General features: G+C 39.1%; 1 protein-coding gene and 1 pseudogene across 1 annotated transcript in view; one reads left to right on the top strand and one right to left on the bottom strand.

Moving 5' to 3' along the window:
• The first annotated feature begins 1485 nt into the window (after nt 1-1485).
• Nucleotides 1486-22278, top strand: part of UBA2 (ubiquitin like modifier activating enzyme 2) — a 48502-nt gene continuing 27709 nt past the window's right edge. The window contains exons 1-6 of the mRNA XM_004715824.2: nt 1486-1653; nt 14532-14615; nt 15625-15695; nt 16741-16805; nt 19708-19808; nt 21513-21634. Of these exons, the coding sequence (XP_004715881.1) occupies nt 1516-1653; nt 14532-14615; nt 15625-15695; nt 16741-16805; nt 19708-19808; nt 21513-21634 (581 nt within the window). The 5' untranslated portion in view covers nt 1486-1515. The remainder of the gene's footprint in view (nt 1654-14531; nt 14616-15624; nt 15696-16740; nt 16806-19707; nt 19809-21512; nt 21635-22278) is intronic.
• On the bottom strand, nt 9621-9978 carry LOC105979793 (annotated as a pseudogene).

The raw sequence follows: 22278 nt of genomic DNA, 5'->3' as shown, positions 1-22278 counted from the left end.
TTGTGTGGCTGTTGATTTTTGACATTCTTACTTGTGGACAGGGAGACACCAACAGCTGGATCTTAGATGGCTGCTCCCTAAGACCCCAGCTGCTACTCACCCAAGTCGGATTGTGTGTTTGTGAACTATGATAGGCCAATCCACCTTGGGGTTCCCAAATACTATGGCCCCAAGCCCCCAGGCCGAGCGACAAAACTTTTATCATGCATCATCTTGACATACATACACTTTTTGGTCTAACTGTTCAGACCTTGTAAGATAACCAGGAAAGCTGGAGGTGAAGTGGGCCGTCCCTCAACCTCAAATGGGATCTGAATGGTAATTAACATTCTAAACTCTTGAACTTTAGGGAACTGCTAAAGCACACATTTGAAAAACAATGGCAACATATAAAGCACTACTGTAAAATTGATTGTTTCTTTGAGGCTGACTTACAATGGCTGGCTGTAATACTCACAAAGCTAAATCTGGTGACAGATTTTGAGAATGGAATGAGTCAAACTGCAGTCTTAGGTGTTTTTAAATCATGTTGAGTGCACTAAAAAGTTTTGTCAATTTAAAAGTGTTCTCTACAGAATACAGGAGCACTTGTTTCCCCATCCTTTAATAACACATGGTGTTATTTTTTCTTTCAGTTTGATAGGTGAAAATCGTGTTCATGCTACTTAGGGTGCATGTCTTCGATGACATTTTAGTATACTCACTAACTATATTGTCCTTTTTCTTTGAGAGTGACCGGGGTTTTTGTTTGGGTGGCATTTGGTTTCTTGGGAAGGGTAGTTTTCTTGGTAAGAGTTCGTTACATGGAGAACAACTGTTCTGTAACCTGTAACGAAACTTGGTGGGGAGTTCAAATCCCATGCAAGGGCGACTCTTAAACATTACTTAACCCGGGAGCAGGTCTGTGCGCATCTGTAAAAATACTACCGTTGGGAGCGGGGAGGGAGGGGAAAAATGAGGACCTAATGCCAGGGGCTTAAGTCTAGAGGAAATGTTTTGAGAATGATGAGGGCAATGAGTGTACAAATGCACTTTACACAATTGATGTATGTATGGATTGTGATAAGAGTTGTATGAGCCCCTAATAAAATGATATAAAAAAAAATACTACCGCTGCCAGGGGCTTAGGTAGAGAGCAAATGTTTTGAGAATGATGAGGGCAATGAATGTACAAGTGTGCTTTACACAATTGATGTATGTATGGATTGCGATAAGAGTTGTATGAACCCCTAATAAAATGATTTTTAAAAATCCCAATAAAATGATTAAAAAAAACCTAGGTTCATACAACAAAAAAAATACTACCCCTAGACTACGGTGGGCAGTTTAAAGCACAGGCCTGAGTGGAGAGCACAGACCGGTTCGTAGCGCACCCCGGCTGGCTGCGGGCTGGCGGTCACTGCGCAGAAGCGGAAGTTGCGCCGCCCCTCCCCCACCCTCTTCCGGCCGCGGCTGAGTTCTCCCGCCGCCGCTGCCTCCGCCGTCGCCGTCGCCGCCGCTCGTGGTCGTTTCGCTATGGCACTTTCGCGGGGCTTGCCCCGTGAGCTGGCCGAAGCCGTGGCCGGAGGTCGGGTGTTGGTGGTGGGTGCGGGTGGCATCGGCTGCGAGCTCCTCAAGAACCTGGTGCTGACCGGCTTCTCCCACATCGATCTGGTGAGGGCCTGCGCGCGCGCCGGCTGAATGGCGGGCTGGGGAGCCGGGCTTGAGGGGCTCGGGGTCCGCACCTCCGGGCCCTAGTTGGGGAGGCGAGGTGGGGCGAGGGACTTGAGGTTACGGCTGCAGACGTGAGGGGAACCGAGGGCGGGGCAGGGCGGCGGCCACGCGCCGAGGAGGCCGCGGGCCCGGGTCTTCCGGCTCCGTGCGGCCCGACCGCCCCCCGGTCCCTTGGGCAGCGCCAGTTGGGCGGCTTCGAGGACTGGGAAGCGGCCTGAGTCTGAGCTTCCGAGCAGCTCCCCAGCTTTAAGGTGATTGTTGGGTCCCCGGTGGGCCTTGAGGCTGATGAACTGAAATAATGACCCAGGGCCGGGAGGGCAGTCAATAGTCACCAACTTCCAGTGAGCGCGCGTCCGAGCCCGACGCAGTCACGAACGGTTTACATTCATCAGTGCATTTGGTCCCCATTGCTACCTGTGGGTACAGACGCAAAATCCACTCCCTTTTATTTTTAACAAATGAGGAAAGTGAGATGCAATGGGATTTGGTAGCTTCTGAGGCCAGGGGCTCCTTTAGGAGTACCCCGGGTACACGTGGTCTGTTGCTGTGGTCACTAGAGAAACGGGTACACTCGCTGAGTTCAGTAAAAATGTTGATTATTTTATTTTACTACTACTCTTTCCATGACACTCATCAAAAAGTTTATGTGGGCCATGTTTCTTCCTTGAGAATATGTGTGCTTATAGCAAAGTTAGGTCAGCAGTGAAAGTTTTTGTCTTTTCTTTGGATGACCCTAACTTGAATCGTTATTATTTATTAGTTTGTAACGTTACCCAGGCGCCATTCAGTTCTGGTCTCATGGCAAAGGAAACCCTTGTTCACAGACATGTGAACATGGTGTGGTGGTACAGGAGACAGTTGTTTTTGTAGATGCTTAGCCACACCTTCCATTTCCTCCAATTCCGGACTCTCCTTCTTGCTCCAGCTGACCGGAGAGTGCTTGCAGCTTAAGCTTTTAAGACTCTAGGCATGCATCATGAAATTAAAACAAAAACCAGACCAAACTTCAACCCTTTTAGAGAAAAGGTAGAATTGCCTCTGTGGGTTTCTGAGATTGTAACTCTTCATGGGAGTAGAACGCCTCATCTTTCTCCCTGGGCACAAACTAAGATGTAGAAAAGGTAACCACATTATTAGGCTGATGTCCTATGAAGCCATGACCTTGAACCTACAAACCAAGGAATCGCTACCCATGAGAGGTTTGGTTGTACATAAGCAACCCCAGCAGCTCTCCCCACTCCTTTTTTTGGTCATTTTTATGTGTATCTAATATCTGTAAGCCAACTTTTGTCAGTTCACATTTAAAAAAAACATTTTCTTGGGGGCCCATACCACCATCCATCCATCCATCCATCCATCCATCCATCCATCCATCCATCCAGTCAAGCACATTTGTACATTTGTTGCCACCATCATTCTCAACTCACATTTTTTACAAGTATATGTTACTAACAGTATAACACTAATGAACTTAAATGCGATTTTTCCATTACTGCTTATTGAAACTCAGTACTCTGTAAATCAGTCACGCCTCCTCCTGGCCCTTAAACTCAAAACAAAATTCACTGCCATTAAGTTGATTGCAGCTCATAGTGATCCTCTAGATGAGAGAAGAGCTCCCCCTGTGGGCTTTAACTCTAAGTAGAAAAACGCATCTTTCTCCTGGGTAGGGAGGAGATGCTTTCAAACTGCTGTGTAGTTAGCAGCTCAATGCTTAGTCTACTGTGCCCACTAGTGCTCCTTCCTGCTCCCAAACTCAACTCAGGGCCATCAAGTCAATGACAACGCTTAGTGACCCTGTAGGACAGAGTAGAACTACCCCTGTAGGTGGCCAAGGTTAACTTTTTGGGTTTTTTTTCTTTAAACTGTTTTATTGGGAGTTAATACCGTTCCATAGTTCAGTCACATCAAGCAGTATTGTACAATTGCTACCAGAATTAGTTTTAAAACATGCTCTTTCCCGCCTGAACTCCTCCACATAAGCTCCCTTTACTGCCCCCCCCACCAGCTTTTTTTATATCATTTTATTGGGAGCTCTTAACAGATATAACAATCTACACTTCAATTAGATCAAGCATAATTGTGCAGTTGGTGTCACCACCAGTTTCAAAACATTTTCTTTTTTTTTTAATTAATCATTTTATTGGGGCTCATACAATTCATCACAATCCATACATACATCAGTTGTGTAAAGCACACTTACACATTTGTTGCCCTCATCCTCAAAACTCGGTTTCTGCTTGGGTTCCTGGAATTAGCTCCTCATTTTCCTTTTCCCCCTCCCCCTCCCTCCTCAAAACATTTTCTTGAATGCTTTGATATCAGCTCCCTCTTACCCCCTCCCTCCTCTACCCTACCCTCTAGGGGCCCTTATTATATTATTATTATCTCTCACACACCAACTCTTTAGAGGAGTAGAAAACTGCTTTTCTTATTCCAAGGAGCACCTAGTGGGTGGTCTCAAACTGCTGATCTTGAGGTTAGCAGCTCAGTGAGTAAACATTACCACCAGGGGCTGCTCCTCCTGGCCCAGGTAACCAAAATAAACTTTGATCTCTGTTTGCCTGTTTTATTTACGGGGAGGTAGTAATAGTATTTGTATTTTAGTCATTGAAATTTCACTTAGCACAATACCTGCAAACTCCACCCATATTGTAGCATGTATCAATATTTCATTTCTCATCCTGATGAAAAGAACTCTGGTAGGCATTGGACTATTGAAATGTAAGGTTGGTGATGCAAAGCCATTTGCTGCTCAATGGGAGAAAGATGAGGCAATCTGCTCACGAGGATTTACAGCCCTGGAAATCCTATATAGGGTCACTTTTTGAGTTGGATTGACTGGATGGCAGTGGGTTACAGGCTTATTAGTATTCCATTTCATACATGTGTACCGCATTTGATGGGCATGTAGGTTGTGTCCCTATTTGGACTATTGTGAATAGTGCTGCAATGAACATTGGTATATATTTTTTACATCTCTTTTCAAGGCTTTTGGGTATATATCTGGAGGGGAATTGCTAGATTGTATGCTATTTTGTTAGGTGGTGGTTTGGGGGGAGATTATTTTCATTATGAATTGGGTGGATGTTTACAGAGCAGATCATCAGTTTTATATTAAAAAATTCTTACATGTTTTGTTTTAACTCATCCATTGAACTTTCAATGTTTCCTGTTTTCATCCCTCTTTTCTGGACTTGGCTGTTGGGTAAATATTGCACTTACTACACTGGGGTTTCTACCAGAGTGGTGAGTTCAGGTTCAGACCTGAAAGGTGACTAAGGACTATAGTTTCAGGAGTCCCACATATTTATCCAACCTGTAAGCCTGATCTCTTACAGTTTTGAATTTTGTTCCATATTTTTCTCCTCTGCCCCGGACCTTCTAATATAATCTTTTCCAGAACAGTTGATCGTGATATCTATTTGTGGCAACTATTTGCTTATTTTTTGTTTGTTTTTAATCATTAAAATTTATGATTTTTAAAAATCATTTTATTGGGGGCTCTTACAGCCCTTACCACAATCCATACATATATCCATTTTGTCAAACATATCTGTACATGTGTTGTCATCATCTTTTTCAAAACATTTTCTTTCTACTTGAGCCCCTGGGACTTTTTTTTTTTAAGAAAACATTAAGTTATATGGGGTAAGGATAAGATAACTACAAAGTCAGATTTAGGTGAGGGAGGCCATAAGCCTGAAGTCAGTGAGGTCCATGGGCTTGCTAAGATAGAGTTTTACAAAAGACATGGAGGTCAAAGAAAAATGCCACAAAAACATGGTTGGCAGCCGATCCGTACATCATAGTTAAGCAAGAATGGAACCGTGATTGGGATACGCGCATTACTTATGACAGAGGAGCTTCCAGTATTGACCCAGGCGTTCCCGTGATGCAGTGAGGGCATGACTTACATCCATGTGCAGCCCCCCTTCAATCATCTCCCATCCAGGGCACATCCAGATAAGTCCCTAGGGAGATTGACCTTCCCTCAGCTAGTCGGGGCTGGAAAGAATCCACTTGCATTGCACTCTGTCTGAACCAAGACTGTTCACATCCCTACTAGTCAATAGAGGGAATTCGATGAAGGCTTAATCCACCTTAGAGATACTGCAAATGGATTTTAGGCTTACACTGTCATTCATAGCCTTCTGCAAACCAGGTGTTCAGAATTTAAGTTCTAATAAAATTCTCTCCTTGGATCATGAATTATTAATATTAACACTGTTTGGATCACACAGGCTGGTGTGCTTCCTATTAGCTGACACCTTACTTACATGGCTGCTTGCTTTAAGGGAAGTTTTTAAAACCCCAGACTGATTTTTTTTTCACACTTTGCTGTACTTTTCCATAATGGCTGTATCAGTGGGGCACTGAACCATCAATGAGTAAATTAAAAAAAAACAAAAAACCTCCAGTCAATTCTGAATCCTAGTAACTCTATAGGACAGGATAGAATTACCCTTAGGGTTTTGTGGGTAAAAGATTGGACTTTCTATCCCCATAAAGAGTTATAGTCTCAGAAACCTACAGGGGCAGTTCTCTCATGCCCTTTAGGGTCACTGTGAGTTGGCATCTACTCCATGACAGTAGTTTGGTTTGGTTCGGAGTTTTGGAGACTAATTATTTTTTTTTTATCATTTTATTGGGGGCTCATACAACGCTCATCACAATCCATACATCCGTCCATTGTGCCAAGCACATTTGTACATTTGTTGCCATCATCATTCTCCAAACATTTTCTTTCTACTTGAGCCCTTGGTGTCAGTTTTTCATTTTTTTTTTTTTTTAGTTAATCAATTTATTGGGGCTCATACAATTCATCACAATACATAGATCAATTGTGTAAAGCACATCTATACATTTGTTGCCCTCATCATTCCCAAAATTCTCTTGCCTCTTGGGTTCCCGGAAAGTTTTTCATTTTTTTAAAATTGTTTTATTAGTGGCTCATACGACTCTTATCACAATCCATACATACATCAATTGTATAAAGCACATTTGAACATTCGTTACCCTCATCATTCTCAAACCATTTGCTCTCCACATAAGCCCCTGGCATCAGCTCCTCATTTTCCCCCCTCCCTCCCCACTCTCCCTTCCCTCATGAACCCTTGATAATTTATAAATTATTATTTTGTCATATCTTGCCCTGTCCGATGGGAGACTAATTCTTTATGCAAACAGTTTCTTCTTTTTTCAAGAAGAACCTGGTGGGTTTGAACTAGCGACCTCAGCAGAATGCTTATGGCCTCCTTAGCTATGGCTTAAGGGTTCTAATTTATCCACATCCTCTCTAGGATTATTTTCTGTTGTATTTGCTTAATTGTCTGTTTATTTTATCTTAGCCATCCCTCCAAACCAAAATACCAAACCAGACTTACTGCCATTGAGTTAATGCCAACTCATAGTGACCCTGGAGGATAAGGTCACGCTATCTGTATTCTTGGAGTCTTGGTGGTATATTGGTTACATGTTGGGCTGCCAACCCCAAGGTCAGCAGTTCAGAACCACCATTTCATAGGAGAAAGACGAGGCTTTTGACTATTGTTGAGTCACAGTCTTTTTCCTCCCGGTAGTTTTATTGTTATAAAATTCACATATCATACACTCCACATTTAAACCACTTAAAAAAAGTTATATACATTCTCACAATCAGTTGTAGTGCACCCTTCCACATTCATTATTTGCTCCTCAATTCCCCTCTATCCTTCCCCCCGCCCCAAACCATTGCATCAGTTTTTGCCTCTGCATCAACCCCCTTCTGTGTGTTATAAACTGGAAACATCAGACACAATAAAGAACCTAACCAGTAAAATACATTAATTTACAAAGATAAGAATAAAAACAGCGGAAGAAAGAAAAAACCATCAGCAATATTAAAATAAGCCAGAGAAAGATTCTGTCATGCAACAGCAGAGAAATATTTAGGTCTGTAACTGTTTACAGGGTATGGGAGTAGCAGAGCTGTTGCTTTCAAACTGCTGACCTTTGGGATCTCAGGCCAACTTGTAACCACTGCCACTGAGGCTACAGCTATCTGTAGCAGTGAGATGGTATCTCACTGGGCTCTTCATTTGCGTTTCTCTGATGGCTGTGTTTGGTGGTGATTTGAATGCCCTCATTGGTGAAGCATCTAAGTTCTTTGCCTGTTTTATGATTGAATTGTCTTTTTGTTATATATTTGGAGGATTTTGGGTTTTTATTGAATGCATAATTTTAGAAGATATTCTCCCAGTTTTTTTTTTTGGTTGTTGTTGTTGTTCCCCAAACACTAAGGACATTGAAAAAGAACATAATTTAGGTCTGTTTTGACGTGGTATAAATCGAAGAGTGCAGATTGAAGATGGAAAACCTCACCTTCAGAAGTGTATTAAACCCTGATGGAGGAAATGTTGATAAACAGTAGCTTCAGGTTTTATTTTTGTTTAGTGAAGGTTTATGATTTTGTACTTCTTGACTTCGACCTTATGTGTTTTTTGTTTCCCTTGCTTTCTGCCTGTGGAAATCCAATTTTTCTAGCAGCATTTATTCATTTGGTGTGAAAAACCTTTACCTTGATTTTCTTTTGTAACAATGCTTTTATTTTTCGGTTCTTTTTTGTTTGACAGTTTCACTCAGCATTATTTCTCTAAGTCCCTCCATGTCATGAAATGTTTCACAGTTTGATCATTTTCTTTAACAATACATAGTATTTCATTATGTGTAGGTACCAAAGTTTATTTATCTATTCTTCTACTAATGGGTATTTTGGTTGTTTCCATCTTCTTGCTATTGTGAATAGTTCTGTGATGAACATGGGTATGCATTTATCTGTTTGTACTCTGACTCTTTAGGGTATATGCCAAGTAAAGGGCTTGTTGCATCATACGCTATTCCTATTGGTAGTTGTTTGAGGTAGCATCCTACCTCTTTTCTACAGTTTCATAGTCTACCATCAGGGTATGATGATTCCAATCGCTCTGTATCCTTTACAGCAGCAGTTCCCAACCTGGGGGATCAAACGACCCTTTCACAGGTGTCACCTGATTCATAACAGTAGTGAAATTACAGTTATGAAGTAGTAACAAAAATAATTTTATGGTTGGGGGGTTGCTACAACATGAGGAATTGTATTAAAGGGTCACAGCATTAGAAAGTTGAGAACCACTGCTCTACAGCATTTGCCATTTTATTTTTTGTTTTTAACTCTGATGTCAATACCAGTGTGAGGTGGTATCTCATTGTTTTGATTTGCTACTCTCAGATGTCTAATAATTAGGAACATCTTTTCACATGTTGGCCACTGGGATGCCTTCGTTGTTGAACTGTCTGTTCATGCCCTCTTCTAGCAGCATTTATGAAGATACTCTGCTCATTGAATGGAATTAGTATTTTTGTCAAAAATCAGTTGACCATGCATGTCTGGATTCTCAATCTATTCCATTGCTCTATTATATTAAACTATGCTGTTTAGATTATTGTAGCTGTGTGTAGTATGTTTTAAAATCAGGAAGTGTGAACTCTCCTAGTTTGGTCTTCTCTTTCAAAATCTCTTTAGTTCAATGCCTTTGCCAGTCTAAATAAAGTTGAGGATTGGTTTTTCCGTTTTTGTAAAGAAATTTTGATTGACATTGCATTGCATTTATAGATCTCTGTGTAATCTTAGTAATATTGAACTTAACTTAAGAGCATGGAACATTTTCCCACTTAAAGTTTTTAATCTTTTTTAGCAGTGTTTATCTTTGATTGTATACATCTGTGGTTAACTTTATAACTGGGTATTTTAAATGAGGATTTTCATACCTCATTGCTGATGTATAGAAACCCCACTGACTTTATTCCCTGCAATTTTGCTAAATTCCTCTATTTAGCATTAGTAAATTTTTTTTGGCACTTTAAAACCTTTATTAGATAACCAGCCACTAGTTTTCATCCACGTTGACTGTCTGTAGGTTTTTGAAAGTGGTGACAGGCACATAGATAACCAATGTGTAGAGCTTGTTTGGGGAATCTTCATCCTCATTAGGTTTCCTGGACACGATATGGAACATTCCTGATTCCGTTGGCCCACACAGCTTTGTTGAGCCTGGTGTCGATTCGTACATCGGGCTTCATGGCAAGCTTCCGAATCTCCTTGAGCGCCCGAGGGGCACGCTTCTTGATGCCCACGCCACGGGTGCACTTGTGAATGTTGATGGTGTGCTCTCTGCTCACGACCTCGCTGATGGCCAAACGGCCCTGCTTCTTCTCACCGCCCTTCTTCGCGGGAGCCATAGCGCCGGGACCAGGCTGGAAAGGGTAGCATTAGTAATTTTTTATGGATTACCATATATACGCGTGTATAAGCTGAGTTTTCAGCACATTTATGCCGTTATTGTGGTAAAATTAGGTGCCCCAGCTGATATTTGGGTTGACTTATACTTGAGTATATGCGGTATTTGAGATTTTCTGCATATAGGATCATATCATCTTCAAATAAAGACGGTTTTACTCCTTTTCCAATCTGGATACCTTTCTTATTTATTGTCTTATTGCTCTGGCTAGGACTTCTAATACAATTTTGAATAGAAGTGGAGGATCAGACATCCTTACCTGTTCATAATTTCAGAAGGAAAGTTCTCCGTCTTTATCCATATGCTTACTGTTGAATTTTCTTATATGCCTTTAATCATACTGAGGAACAGTACTTCTGTTTCAATCTTCTTGAGGATTTTCATTAAGAAATAGTATTGAAGTTTTTTTTTGTGTTTTTTTATTGGGTTTTATAAAATGCTTTTTCTGCATTCACAGTGATGATCATGTAGTTCTTTTCATTTTTTTCTATTAATATGGTTTGTTAAATTGATTTTATAGTGTGGAACCATCCCCACATTCCTGGAATAAATCCCACTTGGTCATAATGTATGACTTATAATATGCTGCTGGGTTCTGTTTGCCTGATAACTTTTAAAGATTCTTACATTTACTTTCTTAGGGATAATGGTCTGTGGACTTATTAGGGATCTTTTTCTTGTTTGAGTATGACATGAAATTTTTATTGAACCAAAACAATGACAGTAAAATGTGTACCATAAGTAAAGTGAGCATTTTTGGAGATATTTCTACCACAGGCTCACTGTTTTAGTATTCTCTGAGCATGTCTGTCATTCTGTTCTTAGTAGTTTATATGCATATACATTAATGTTTCCACTTAAAAGTAATAATTTTATTAGGTGCTCATACAACTCTTATCACGATCCATATTTACATCAATTGTGTAAAGCACATTTGTACATTCATTGCCCTCATCATTCTCAAAACATTTCCTCTCCACTTAAGCCCCAGGCATTAGCTCTTCATTTTCCCCCTCCCTCCATACTCCTTTATGAACCCTTGATAATTTATAAATTATTATTTTGTCATATCTTACACTGTCCGACGTCTCCTTTCACCCACTTTTCTGTTGTCTGTCCCCCAGGGAGGAGGTTTTATGTAGGTCCTTGTAATCGGTTCCCCCTTTCCACTCCACCCTCCCGGTATTGCCAAACTCACCACTGGTCCTGAAGGGATCATCTGCCCTGGATTCCCTGTGTTTCCAGTTCCTATCTGTACCAGTGTATATCCTCTGGTCTAGCCCGATTTGTAAGGTAGAATTGGGATCATGATAGGGGGGTGGGGAGGAAGCTTTAGGAACTAGTGGAAAGTTGTATGTTTCATCGGTGCTACACTGCACAATCCCTGAGACCCTTCTGTAAAGGGATGTCCATTTGTCTACAGATGGGCTTTGGGTCTCCACCCCACAATCCCCCTCATTCACAATGATGTGATTTTTTGTTCTGATGCTTCCCGATACCTGATCCCTTCTACACCTTGTGATCGCACAGGCTGGTGTGCTTCTTCCATGTGGGCTTTGTTGCTTCTGAGCTAGATGGCCGCTTGTTTACCGTTAAGTCTTTAAATCCCAAACGCTATCTCTTTTAATAGCCAGGCACTATCAGCATTTTTCACCACATTTACTTATGCACCCATTTGTCTTCAGCAATCGTATATGGGAGGTGAGCACACAATGATATGATTTTTTGTTCTTTGTTGCCTGAAAACTGACCCTTCAGCACCTCGTGTTCAGGCAGGCTGGTGTGCTTCTTCCATGTGGGCTTTGTTGCTTCTGAACTAGATGGCCGTTTGTTTACCTTGTTTCCACTTTTGTACTTAATAGGGTGCCTCTGTAATTTCCCTAGGGGATAAGTATTAGTTTTCCAGGTATCCAAATTCACTAGTTTTTCAAATTTAAAATGGTTCTGTTAGGCATATATTAATCATATATGTGATACAAAATTGATTGTGAGCCATGTAAACACCAAAGGAAAAATACATTAATTCTATATACCCATGGACTGAATATTAAAGTTTGCCAATAATTTTTTTCTTTTCCTTTTTTTATTTCATATTTTCCCTACCCCTTAAGACATTTTAAATTCACATCCAAGTTCCGACAACATCTCTAATCTTTAAATGTTTAAATTGATAATAGAATTGATCGTTTTTATTTTAAAAGTGCCCAGTGGCACTGTTAGGTAAATGTTGGGCTGTTGGCAGTTCAAATTCACTAGTCTTCTTAAGGAAGAAAGATGAAACTATTTGTTCCATTAAAGATTTATAGTCTTGGAAATCCTAAGGAATTGTTCCACATTGTTCTGTAGGGTGGCTCTGAGTTGGAACCAACAGTGTTTAATTTGGTATTTTTGTTTGTTTTTTAAGGTGTTTTTTTTTTAGTGTTTTTTAAAGTTTTATGCTAAATTTAGAAAGTGTAAGTTAGAAACATGTTAGGTAGTAATATGTTGGAATGATTTTTCACAGATTTTAACCAAACATTGAGATGTTTAACATTAATATTTGCTTACTTTTAAAAGAATAATTCAAAATACTGCTACTAGGCTTCCACTTCATACATGCATGGGTTTATCCAAATGTGTTTAAACATGTCTCTGCAATCAGTTAATAGCTGCAGATATATTCTCTCATATCTTAGTCTCATTAGTTGCCTTCTTAAAAACAGTTAACTTTTGTTCTATGGGATAAAATGATAGTGAGATCAGGGCAAATACTGAAATTTTAACAAAGCTCATGTGGACATCTTCCCAAATTATTGCAGTATTGCAACAGTTTACAGAAATGCTGCCTCACATAAGAAGATGACCAAGTTTGACAGATGAAGGAACTGGCTGGAGTCTACAAACTGGTAGAAGGCAGTTAGAATGACCATTGATGTGATGGCTGCTAAGTTGGGAACTCATGTGTCTTGACATATTACGTGGACATTGGCCTCAGCAAACTTTGAGCTCAGTTGGTTCCAAAAGTGTTACAAGCAGAGATGAGTCTTAGCTCGATTGATATGATCTAAAGAACAAGATCCAATCGAAGTGGCTTCCAAGAAGATCTGCTGAGGCTAGTTCCTTTCCAGGCACAGAGGTCATCAGTGAAGGTTATGCCAACTATTTTGGGGGACCCCAAAATAGTCATATTGGTAAACTCGCTGCTATGGAGTTGATGTTGACTCAGCGACCCTATAGGACATAGGATAATCATAATAAGAGGACGAATTACGAAGTTTTAAGAAAATGGAAAACCGTGTTGGTGAGAGAAAAGCCAGGAAAGTTGGACTGAAATGCTTTTTTCCATCACAACAATGTGCCTGCTTATTCTCTGAAGGTAGCAAATGCTGTGTCATATGAAAGCCGTATCCCATCTACCCTACAGTGGAATTGAAAAGTCATTCATTTAATTCCATTTCAATGTACTTGTGCAGGTTAAGTCCAAAAGTGTGCTCTAAAAGCATAAAACCTTATTAAATAAAAATGTCAATCTAAAATTTATTGTTTCTTGGTATACTCTCTATTCACCTCTCTAACCTTTCCCCCAAGGAGCCCTGTTGATCCTGGGTTGCTAACCACAAGGTTGGCAGTTTAAACCAACCAGCTGTGCCACACGAGGAAGTTGAAACTGCCCTATAAAGATTTACAGTCTCATAGGGTCCTTGCGAGTTGGAATTGACTTCATGGCAGTGGTGTGTTGGTTGTTTTTTGGTTTAATCCTTCCCCCAAAGAAATCTGTGCTCTTTAATTTATACCACGTCAAAATGCCAGTGTTGGCTTCCTTAGGGACTTAAATTGTGTTCCTTTTCTATATTCTTTGAAGGAACAGAAATAAATCTGGATGCCTAAGATCAGGTGTGTAGATTGGCTGAGATAAGATTTCCCAACAGAATTTTTGTGGAACAACCTTTGCTACTACACTCAAATTAAGAGCAGGTATGTGCATAGCTGTCAAAAAAAAAAAGTTTGATGCACCTTTCCTGGCCTTTTTCCGATTCTTAGAACTACTTCGTACTATGCCGCCATGATTACCCTCAGAAAAGTATTAAAACACCCATTTTGGAGCGCCCAAAACAAAGATGCCATAACTTCTGAGTTACCTCTTTCTCTGCCTATCTCTCCTCAGAAGCCATTGTTTCGACTCTACAGTTTTTGGAAGGCACCTTCATGAAACTAAGACAAGTGTGTTGAGAGCTTGCTTGCAGTCATCCACTAATCATGGACATATTTAAGCAAGTTTTGTTTGCAATAGTTTGTGCATAAATAAACTGGAACCTCAGTAGCAATAATTTTTTTTACTTAGCCTCATATGTATCAGGAAATTATTTTGATCAAGTTAATAATTTTGATATGATTGGTTCTAAAAGCTTATCCTCTGTTAATGTAAATTATCAGTTCTGGGTTATAGATGGTAGAGATATTGCTCAAATAAGACAATGTATGATTTATCCAGATTTTTTTGTTTTTTTTTTTCATTTGTAGATTGATCTGGATACTATTGATGTCAGCAATCTCAACAGACAGTTTTTGTTTCAAAAGAAACATGTTGGAAGATCAAAGGCACAGGTAACTATTTCTCATAACAGTTTCTTTGAACTACATTTTAAAAGACTCCCCAGATACTCTTGTTTATTATCACTCTGGCTTTTATATAACACAGGAATTGGGGTGGGCTAGTAGTTTCACAGTACTTCAATGCAGTATGATCTTAGTGAAAAGCATAGTTTAAACATAAAATAACCTGTTGCCACATGTTCTTTTTAGACCAGATTAGTTCTGGCTCTCCAATAAGATGGAGAAAATTAAAGACACTCTCTAGTTAGCTGAGAGAATTAAAAAAACAAAATTTCTAATGCATGTCTTGGTTTGTTCTACAGAGAAAATAATATGGCTTTTGGGTCCTCTATGTGTTCGTGTGTGTCCCCTTTATATTCAAGTAATACAGATTCTATGGTGGTTGGCAACCCTTATATTTGGGGGTCTGAAAACTGACCCTATATACTGTTACTGCCTTTAAAAGCAGGTAGCCTCCTTTGAGACTCGAGCCATTCTTCATCCTTCAATGGACTTTCATGATTTGGGGTCTTCAAACATCTTTTTTTCTCTTGCCTGTGTCCCTGCCCCTTTGGCAAACTCATTTGTTTCTCCTTTTCATTTTTTATATTTTGGCTTATTTTTCCATGCCTAAACCTTCTAGACTATCAGCGCTTCTTTGTATAACAACCACTATTTTTCCTATATACGACTTTTCAATAGTTTGTACTTAATATTAAGGTGGATTGGTGTCTCTTTTGCCCATTTCTGTGCCTTTTATTTTAGGTGAAGCGCACATTCATACACAAGTGTATATGATAGGCTCCTATTATTTTATAATTGAGTGTATTACTTAATCCTAACTAATTTGGGTTTTTTTTAGTTTTTCATGTAAGATACTATTAAAGTATCTATATAGAAACAAGAAGTTCTAATAGCTTGCTTAATAAGAAGTAAGAGTATTGTTTCTGTCAGAAGTCGATTCCAAATACAGATTGAAATCTTGTACTTTTAGTAATTTAGTGTTGTTTGTTTTGTCCAGGTTGCCAAAGAAAGTGTGCTACAGTTTTACCCAAAAGCTAATATCACAGCCTACCATGACAGCATCATGAGGTAGGCTCTCATTAATGTAAAATTATGGTTTGCTATGGTTTGGGAATTAACAGTTCTTAAATAAAAGATATTCTTATGTTCTCACATGAATGGCATTCTTTTGACAGTTTGTACAGGATTATACTCCTGTGTAAAGATTGATTACTTAGGTAAGAGATTAGAATTTATGAAATAGGTTACATGGATGATTTTGTATTGTTTTAAAGAGGATATTAAAACTATGAAATACTAATATGTGATGATTCAGACTTTTCTAAATATATTTCTCTCAAGCTGGCCATTTTCAGCTTTCTACATTTCAAAAGACTCTCTCCCCAGATACTCTTGTTTTTTAAAAACACTTTGACTTCTTTTATATAACACAAGGAATTGTGGTGGGCTAGTAGTTTCACAGTACTTAAATGCAGTATGATCTTAGTGAAGAGCTGCAGTATAAACATTTGGTTTTATAGGTGTTGGGGTAAATGGACCATGGACCTAAATTATTGTGGTCTAGCTCAAAAGTTAAATGGTCCTAAAAATACCTACTCCTTGTTTGGTATACTGGGCTAGAAAAATCTTCAGGAATTTCTATCCCCAACTTATTTTTTCATCTCTGGATGTTTGTTCTGCAAGCTTGTGTCTAGCCCTACAGCCCTGTGCTACTAAAAGTAGGGACCCTAGGGGCCTTAGCCCTGACCATATGAAGTGAAGCCAGAGGTCAGCCAGATCCTGGGAATGTATTTTTTGTGTGTTCCCAGTCACTTGCTGCCCAGAGAAGGCTTGGTGGAACTAATGAAGGCATGCCATTCTACCAGTTTGAGATCTTGTTCTTGGACCATAGGTAGCTGGCCCGAAAGGATGTGTAGTCACTTGTAGGAATTTGGGGAAAATGATTTTTTAAAAACCTGCATACCATGTTTAGGGTGGGGAAAAATCGAGCCTTATTATCTTTATAGTAGACCCCTTTAATAATAGTTATTTTTATCATTTTTAAAGCATTTTTGAACCCTGTATTATGCTGTAAAGATAATGTATCAACAAGTTGTTTTGTTTTGTTTTACAGCCCTGACTATAATGTGGAATTTTTTCGACAGTTTATATTAGTTATGAATGCTTTAGATAACAGAGGTGAGAGTATTTTAATATTTGCATCTTGAAGTTTTTTCCCTTTCCCATATCAAGGCCATTTTAAAACTTAGTATTTATCAAAATATTTGCTTATGAGTTGGAATTTACAGGCATAAAGAAAAGATTGGATTTAAAGGTTACCAATAGACTGCATGTAGTTTTACTTAGAATTGGTTTGCTCCCAGCAGGAAGTGAACTATCCCAATACTTTGCTATTCTATCAAAAGGTAAGCAGGGTACATTTAAAGAGCTTGATACATAGGTTATGTTATGTGTCTCTTTGTGTATGTTTCATATTATTTGAGCACTTAAATATAGTGTGACTTTTTTATGTGGAAAACTAAAAATACTAATGCTCAGGTTTGGGTGGGATTTTGACTGTTTAAAAAAGATCATTTTATTGGGGGCTCATACAACTCTTATCACAATACATACATATATACATATATTGTGTCAAGTACATTTATACATTTACTGCCCTCATCATTCTCAAAACATTTGCATTTTACTTGAGCCCTTGGTATCAGCTCCTCATTTTACCCCCTTTCCCCCCAAACCTTCAATAATTTATAAATTATTATTTTGTCATGTGTTAAACTGTCCGTCTCCCTTCACCCACTTTTCTGTTGTCTGTCCTCCAGGGAGGAGGTTATATGTAGATCCCTGTAATCAGTTCCCCCTTTCCACCTCACCTTCCCGCCACCCTCTTGTTATTGCCACTATCACCACTGATTCTAAAGGGTTCATCTGTCCTGGATTCCCTGTATTTCCACTTCCTATCTGTACCAGTGTACATCCTCTGGTCTAGCCGCATTTGTAAAGTAGAATTGGGATCGAGATAGTGGAGGAGGGGCGGGCGGCGGCGGAGGAAGCATTTAAGAACTGAGTAAAGTTGTATGTTTCATTGTTGCTACACTGCACCACCCTGACTACCGTCATTATTTGCTAAACGTTTGCTTTATATTGAGTCCTTGGTATCAGCCCCAGCCCCCACTCCACACACCCTTTAAAGACCCCAAATCTAAAGTGTTGCCAGGGTTGAAAAATCACTGTTTAAAAAAAGAAAAGTAACTGTTTTGGCAATGAGATGACAGAATGTTCATATTAGCCATACCTCTCATAAAATATTTCAAATGACTTTGGTGCCTTTAAGAGACTGAATTCTAGTAGATATATATGCATTTTAGACCTTTTAAGCTTTTCCTGGTATTGTATAGTGTTTCATATCAGTAAGTCAAAATGTATTGCCACAAAATCTTAGAACTCTTGATTAACCAGAATATCAAAATGTGACACAGTTGTGTCTTGCTACACCCATCCTCTAGTTCTATGCACTTCTAAAGGTGGGGTTTTCCATCTATAACCCTTCCCCCAAATTTTGTGCTTTTTTGATTGATGCCGTGTCAAAATGGCAGTTTTAGTATCCTCAGGGGACTCGTGTTCTTTTTCAATCTTCTTTGCATTTGGGGAACTGAAAGAAGACTGAATGGGCAGGTTAGGGCTGTAGGGTAGGTGGGTATGGTTTCCCAGTGAAATTCTTAAGGACTGCTCTTGCTACCCTTGAAGAATGAGGAGGTGCAGTGTCATGATGGAAAACATTCCTTGGTGCACATTTCCTGGCTCTTTTCTCACCATTGCAGCTTTCTGTTTTCTCAAACCTCTGTGATCGTCCTATATCTTTCAAGAAAATCTATCAATGTGAACCTTTGGAGACCCAAAGATCAGTCAGCACAACCTTCTCAGCTGACCTCTGCCTTGAATTCAGCCGGCCCATCAGGTCCCTGTGGAAGCCCTGTTGTTTGATTGAACTTTTTTTTGAAAGCACCTCTGTAGGACTCTTAAGTCAAGTATGTTACTTGAGAGCAGGTGTCTATAACCATCACAGAAAGATGTTTGGAACAAACCCATGCTTGGTTGTACTGGACCACTAGCAACCATACCTTTTGATTTATCTGCCTATGTTATCTGTGTGCCTAGAATGTGGGAGTGAACTATAGTAGGTACATTTGTTGTGCACAGTTACTTTCATGTGTAAAAGAATGTCTGTTAATTATGTTCAAGTTAACCATTTTGGGCCTGATGCAATAAGAAAAGACATGAAGTAGCATGAGTCTCTTAGTCTGACTCATCTTTTTTCCATGAGCTTTAAACTGTTGTGTTGAATCAGTTTCAACTCATAAACCCTGTGGGACAGGATGGAACTACCCCTGTGGATTTCCAAGACTAGAGCGTTAAGGGAGTAGAAAGCCTCTTTCTCCTGTGGCGCAGCTGGTGGGTTTTCACTGCTGACCTTGCAGTTAGCAGTATGCATCACCACTATCCCACCTTGTCATGTGTTACCTGATGATTATGTTAGAATAATAGCAAGTTAGGGACTCTGAACAGGAACCATTTTGGCACAGTGGTTAAGGCCCTTATCATTAATTGAAAGGAGGCTGTTGGAACCGACCAGCCACTACAGGAGAAAGACATGGCCGTGTGGTGGAATAGGTATTACAACATGGGGATAGTTCTGTGACTCCATGGCAATGGGCTAAGGACTCTGAAGGCATTGGAACAATGTTTTAGACCAGACTAAGATAGAGTAGGCACAGCAGAAGTAGAAGAAATGACACTTTGGAATTTAAGATCTGTTTTTGTTGCAGGAGTGTGTGTTTGTGTGTGGGTATAAATATATGACAATCCTTTTGCTTAAAAATTGCCCAAATAAATGTCTGTTTTTTGATAATAGTAAAGAATTGTATTACTCTGATTTATAGCTGTAAGGAAATTGCACACAGGTAATGGCAATAAGAAATTTAGGTGAATGCCATCGTAATCAAAGATAATTCTAGGTCATATGTAGCACCCCACCCCAAATCACATAAAACTATTTGCTTCCTGATGTTTATTTATCTTCTAGCTGCCCGCAACCATGTAAATAGGATGTGTTTGGCAGCTGATGTGCCTCTTATTGAGAGTGGAACTGCCGGTTATCTTGGACAAGTAACTATCATCAAAAAGGTAATGGACATTCTGTTTGTTTCTTCCTAAATATTTATTAGGACCTTTTATTTATTAGGAGGAGAAAGGCATAAATTTCCAGTTTTGTATGAAACTCAAGACAAGATTTTAAAACTTGTTGTCAGGTGCCATCGTGTCTGTTCCGACTCATAGTGACTCCATGCACAACAAGTAAAACACTACGCTGTCTTCTTATTTTAGCTGTGTGAACCCCTTGTTGGAGCCTCTTTGTTCACTGACCTTCTACGCAAGCGTGATGTCTTCCATAGAGACTGGTACTGGTCCTTCCTGAGACCATGTCGCAAGCTATGTGAGACAGTCCCACCATTCCCACTTTCAAGTAGCAATCTTCCAACACAGATTTGGTTGTTATTTTGACAATCTGTGGTACTTTTCAATATTTTTAACCAGTACCATAATTCAAATGCATCAATTCTTCCTCAGGATTCCTTATTCTTTGTCCAATTTTCACAAGCTGGTAAACTTAATACATTCTCCTTTTAGTATTCTTTTGTAGCCATGTACCAGACTACATGTCACACTATAATTGATAGAGCAGAGTTCTAAAAAAAGTTATTTGATGTATGAAGATGGGTGCATTTAGTGATCTAAAGAAAACCTTGAAAACTTTCTGGGGTATTTGAAATATTTCAATAAAACTCAAGAATGGTTAGCATGAACATGTGTGTATTTATAGCCCAGTTTTATAAAGACTGAACATTTTAACCTGTTTGCTTGTTTAGTTCTCTTTTGTGAAATTAAACATGAATAAGTTTTAAATTTTTATTGTAGGTTTTGAAGCTATGGAAAAAGGGAATTATACTTAAAATTTGTATGGTCTAATTTTGGCAGTTTATGTTGAAAATTGTGGCTCCATTTATTTTAACTTTTAAATGTTACCCTGGAAAGTTTATTTAGTGTTCTACAAAGGATGTTGTAGACTGGTTATGTTAGTTAAATTTAGTTGAATGAATAGAGACATTTTCAGATCTGCTGATAGGCCAAGACAGTAGTTTTTTGTTAACACGCACTTCCTTTTCCCCCCGCCTCCCCCTCTCCCATGTCCCCCTAGAACTGTCGTCCCATTGTTCTCTCTTCCGGCTTGTTTATTCCGCCTATCCCATCCAGATAGATAGACATGCAGAGACAACAATATGCACAAACATAAGACCGCAGTTCCTTTTTTTCCCCTCCCTCCCCCATCCTTATGAACCCTTGATAATTTATAAATTATTTTTATTTTCATATTTTACACCATCCACTGTCTCCCTTCGCCCACATTTTCTGTTGTTCTTCCCCTGAGATAGCTATATCTAAATAACTATATTTCACCATTTTTTGAGGTTATTCAAGAAGACATTTTTCTAGTAGATTTTCTGTCTAGAGCAATTGAAAATTTTTTTGTCATATTTGACATTCAGATGCAGTGGTTTTTATTTTGTTTGGTCTAATTTTCACTGGACCAGGACTTAAGGGAATCCTGGCTCAGTCTTTACCTGTGACTATGGTCAATACAATTAGCTTTTGTGGTAGAGTTTTCTAACCAGTAAAACAGTGTTTTGGGGATTACCAGTAGTTTCGTGCTTTCTTGCCAATATGAAATCCGATTGAAATAAAGATGAATGAATAAAGTTTTATGATTATATTGCCCTATAATGTTGAGAAACCATCGTGAACTATTTTCCTCATTTTCTAAATTGGCAGGGTGTAACCGAGTGTTATGAATGTCACCCTAAACCAACCCAGAGAACTTTTCCTGGCTGTACAATCCGTAACACACCTTCAGAGCCTATTCACTGCATCGTGTGGGCAAAGTATTTGTTCAAGTAAGTGTATGTATGTCTGGATATGCTATTCGGTGGAAAATGGGGACCTTTTTAATTTAAATTGTACTTAGGGTAAATATTATTTCTTTTAAAAATAAAGGGACACTTCGGTAACTTTCTTGTAGTTCTTGGGTTAATTAACTCAAATACTCATGTCTCTTCTATGTTATGGATCATTTACTAAGCTTAATCTCATAATGAAGATTGGGATGTAACAAAATGCATACAAGTATGGTTTTTCTGCTATCTGAAAGTAGAGTATTCCAAAGAAACTTGTCATAAGCAGACACTACGACAAACTTGGCATTAATATATCGGGAAATTTTCTGAGCATTCCCAGACATAAAAAATAATCCTTCAAATATTACCAAATAAAACATAAAACCTAAAACAGCACTAACAGAGTAAATGCAGGAATGCTGTGGTCAGAACACAGTCTGTCTAAAATAGAAATTATGTGTCTAAAGCCAAAATAATAGGAGTTTCATTCTTGATGCTTAGGATACAATATGCTGCCTGTTTAATGCAAACAAACCTAGAACACTATCTTTGCTTTTTACCAAAACATTTCGAAATATGAAAGCTTAAATAACTCATTGTTTACAGCAAGAAACACTTAAAAGAGAAAGAAAGAAACATAATGG

This window comes from Echinops telfairi, unplaced genomic scaffold (assembly GCF_000313985.2).
Source record: "Echinops telfairi isolate 266 unplaced genomic scaffold, ASM31398v2 ScPeMD7_655;HRSCAF=1070, whole genome shotgun sequence".
In the NCBI taxonomy this organism is placed as follows: domain Eukaryota; kingdom Metazoa; phylum Chordata; class Mammalia; order Afrosoricida; family Tenrecidae; genus Echinops; species Echinops telfairi.
The sequence above is the reverse complement of the archived record's forward strand: the minus strand, read 5'-3'. Positions and strand labels throughout refer to the sequence as shown.